The 3,049-nt window shown below is 51.8% G+C and overlaps 1 protein-coding gene across 1 annotated transcript in view; it reads left to right on the plus strand.

Moving 5' to 3' along the window:
* Positions 1-3,049, plus strand: part of LOC103582704 (immunoglobulin-like and fibronectin type III domain-containing protein 1) — a 16,108-nt gene that overhangs the window by 10,495 nt on the left and 2,564 nt on the right. The window contains 1 exon segment of the mRNA XM_008564224.1: positions 809-1,111. Coding sequence (XP_008562446.1) covers positions 809-1,111 — 303 coding nt within the window.

Below are 3,049 nucleotides of genomic sequence, written 5' to 3' on the forward strand. Positions count from 1 at the left end.
ACTTATTAGAAATGCAGAATCTCAGGCCTCACCCTGGACTACTGAGGCAGGATCTGCATTTTTTAACAAAATCCCCAGGTGATTTTTATACAAATTGAAGTTTGAGAAGCACTGCTCTAGATCAGATGTTTTCAAACTTTGTTGTGTATTTAGAAATACGTGGGGAGCTCTTACAAACCCTGATGCCCAGGCTGTACCCCAGACTGATTAAATCAGACTCTCTGGGGGTGGCATCGAGGTAGCGGTATTTTTAAGCTTCCCCGTGATTCCAACATGCGTCCAGGCTTGAGAGCCAGAGCCCTAGACTGTTGCGTGATTTCCAAGCCCTTTCACATGCATGGTGCCTTTTGCTTGTTCCCAAACCCCCATGGGTAGGTAGGGCTGTTATTATCGTTCCCATTTAATACGTGAAGAACAAGCTGCACTAAGTGCCCAAAAGGCAGAGTCTTGATCAAGAGCTTAGAGTTCAGAATAAACAAAGAATTCTAGTCTTCCAGGGTAATGGAGCCCAAGAGGTCATCAACTAGAGTATCAGTTTTCAGGAATTATGGAAGGATATTTAGGGAAGGGGGTAGGCAGGTGGTGAATGAGTGGGATGAGCTGGGGAGGCTTCCTGGAGGAGGTGGCCTGGCGTCTGTGGGCATAGCTGAGGCAAGGTACTAGATAGAGCAAGGATTTGGTTCCAGGAAGGCGCTTCAGGAAGTCCTAGAGGCAGAATCACTAAGTGAAGGCTAATGAATATCCACCCTGAGTGGCCTCCCTCAGCAGAGGGTGGTGCCATTCTGACATTCCCATGGTGCCTGGCCAGGACCCCCTGGGCCTGTGCGGGATCTCCGAGTCACAGACACGTCGCACACCAGCATCACCCTAAGCTGGGCAGGGCCAGATGCCCAGGATGGGGACGAAGCCCAGGGATATGTGGTGGAGCTGTGTGGCTCAGACAGTCTGCAATGGAACCCGTGCCATGCGGGCACCGTGCCAGTCACCACCTACACAGCCAAGGGGCTTCGGCCCCAAGCAGGCTACTTCGTGCGGGTGACAGCAGTTAGCGACGGGGGCCGTGGTGAGCCCACTGCCCTGGACACATTAGTGCAAGCCATGCCTGCCACTGGTGAGTACCACCTCCTCCCCCTCCCCCTGAGCCCTGCAGACCCTTTCTTAAAAGGGCCCTGGAGCAGCAGCCATGCACTTGCTGAGCCAGGATCCCCTTCTCCAGTTTCATGAAGTAACATTTATTGAGCACCTACTGTGTGCTAGGCACTAGGCTAGGCAGGCGCTTTTTAGAAATGTTTCCTCATTACAGTTCTTAACAACTCTACGAGGTTAATATTTTTACCCCAAATTATAGAACAAAACTAAGGTCCAAGGTGCTTTGCCCAAGGCTTCATCACAGGTAGTTGACGGAGCCAGAATTTAAATCAGGTGACTCCAAAGCCAGTGATCTCTCCAGGATTCTTTGCTGCTTCCCAGGCAGGGCCTGAGAAGGCATAAGGGCAGCTCCGCTCATGAGGTTTATGTTCAGAATGGAACATGCCCCAGCTCCTCATCATCAAAAGCAGGATTGTCTTTCCCTTTGGGCTTTAATCACCTAGAACACTGACCTGTCTTTGACTCAAGCTGACACTGGACCATCCCAACTGACCCTAGTTGTCACTGTGACAATGAGAGAAACAGGTACAGTGAAAGGCACACAGCACCTGGAGTCCAGAATCCCAGAATCTTGTCCCTAACTCAGTTACTTCCTGTCTCAGATGGTGGTTGTCTCATCTGCAAAACAAGAGTTGGATTGTTTTTCATGTCTTCGTCTGTTCCAGCCTAAACCGAACCCTAACCCTCTCCCNATCAGATGCTGTCTTTGCTCGGGACCCCATGAGTAAGTAGAGCATCGACCCAGGATGGGGGCGGCAGTGGTGAGCATGGGACAGCTCTGAAGCTGGGCAGGTCAGGACGGGAGGCCACAAGTCAGGGGCAGTCCTGAAGGAAAGGGCCAGGAGAGCTGGAAGATAAGCGTCAAAAGGCCAGTTGGGTGAGGCATGTCTTAGGGGCCCTAAATTGAGATCAAACAGGGCCAGAGCCAGGCAGTGGGGATTAGAAGACTCCTTCCCAAGATCACTTCATTCAGTCTTTGGCCTGGTCAGGTCAGTCCCCAAGCTGGCCCACCTGTCCCAGTCTTATAACCATCCGGTCACCCCACAGGGCCTGGCACACTGTAGGTGGTCAGGCTGTTCAATGATTCCAGTAAGAATAGAACTGTCTACAAGTTTAGTTGTTCAAGGGGCATCTAAGTTTCAGTCCTTTCCCTAGAAAGAGGGTGGAGTGGAGGGATGGGGAAGAAACTGGCTCATGCACTGTATTCCTTGCAAGTGGATCAAACTTAGCCTGTGTTATTGTTAATTTTCTCTTATCAGTGATGGGGAGTGGAGACAGCAGGTANGAGGGCTCCGGTTAACTCACATGGAGGAGCCAGGGTGGGGTGGGGGTGACCATCTCCTGCTATGGCCCTTGTCTCCAGCTCAGCACCCAGGATGGAGTCATCTTTGAGCAAGATGGTCTCATGCACAAACTCCTCATCACCCACGTGCAGGGAACCCAGGCTGGGAAGTACACCTTTGTAGCCGGCAACCAGCAGAGTGAGGCCACCCTGACAGTCCATGGTGAGGCCCTGCCCTGTCCCAGTCTCTTTGCCACAGGTGATATCTCCACTTCTAAACACCTGAATTGGTGGTGAGTCTGCAGACAGTGTCTAATCTCATCCTCAGTCTGAGAAGATGCTTGAAAAAGCCAACCCACACCCTCCCTATTCCAGCACATGATCTTGTCTGGAAGTCCTTGGTGAGGTCTAACCCCAGTCCCTCCTGCTGCAGATGTAGCCCATTCCCCTTTTTAGTGCTCATGAGGTGGGGCAGCCCAAACTCCCTTCTCTGGGTCCTTCTTTCTGCACTTCCCAGGGGCCCAATACACTGGTCTTCTTTGACTTCCTTGCCCTGTTTTATCCCCAGATCCCCCCACCATTGCTCCAGATGTGACAGAGAAACTGAGAGAGCCACTG

This window comes from Galeopterus variegatus, unplaced genomic scaffold (assembly GCF_000696425.1).
Source record: "Galeopterus variegatus unplaced genomic scaffold, G_variegatus-3.0.2 Scaffold17455, whole genome shotgun sequence".
NCBI lineage: Eukaryota > Metazoa > Chordata > Mammalia > Dermoptera > Cynocephalidae > Galeopterus > Galeopterus variegatus.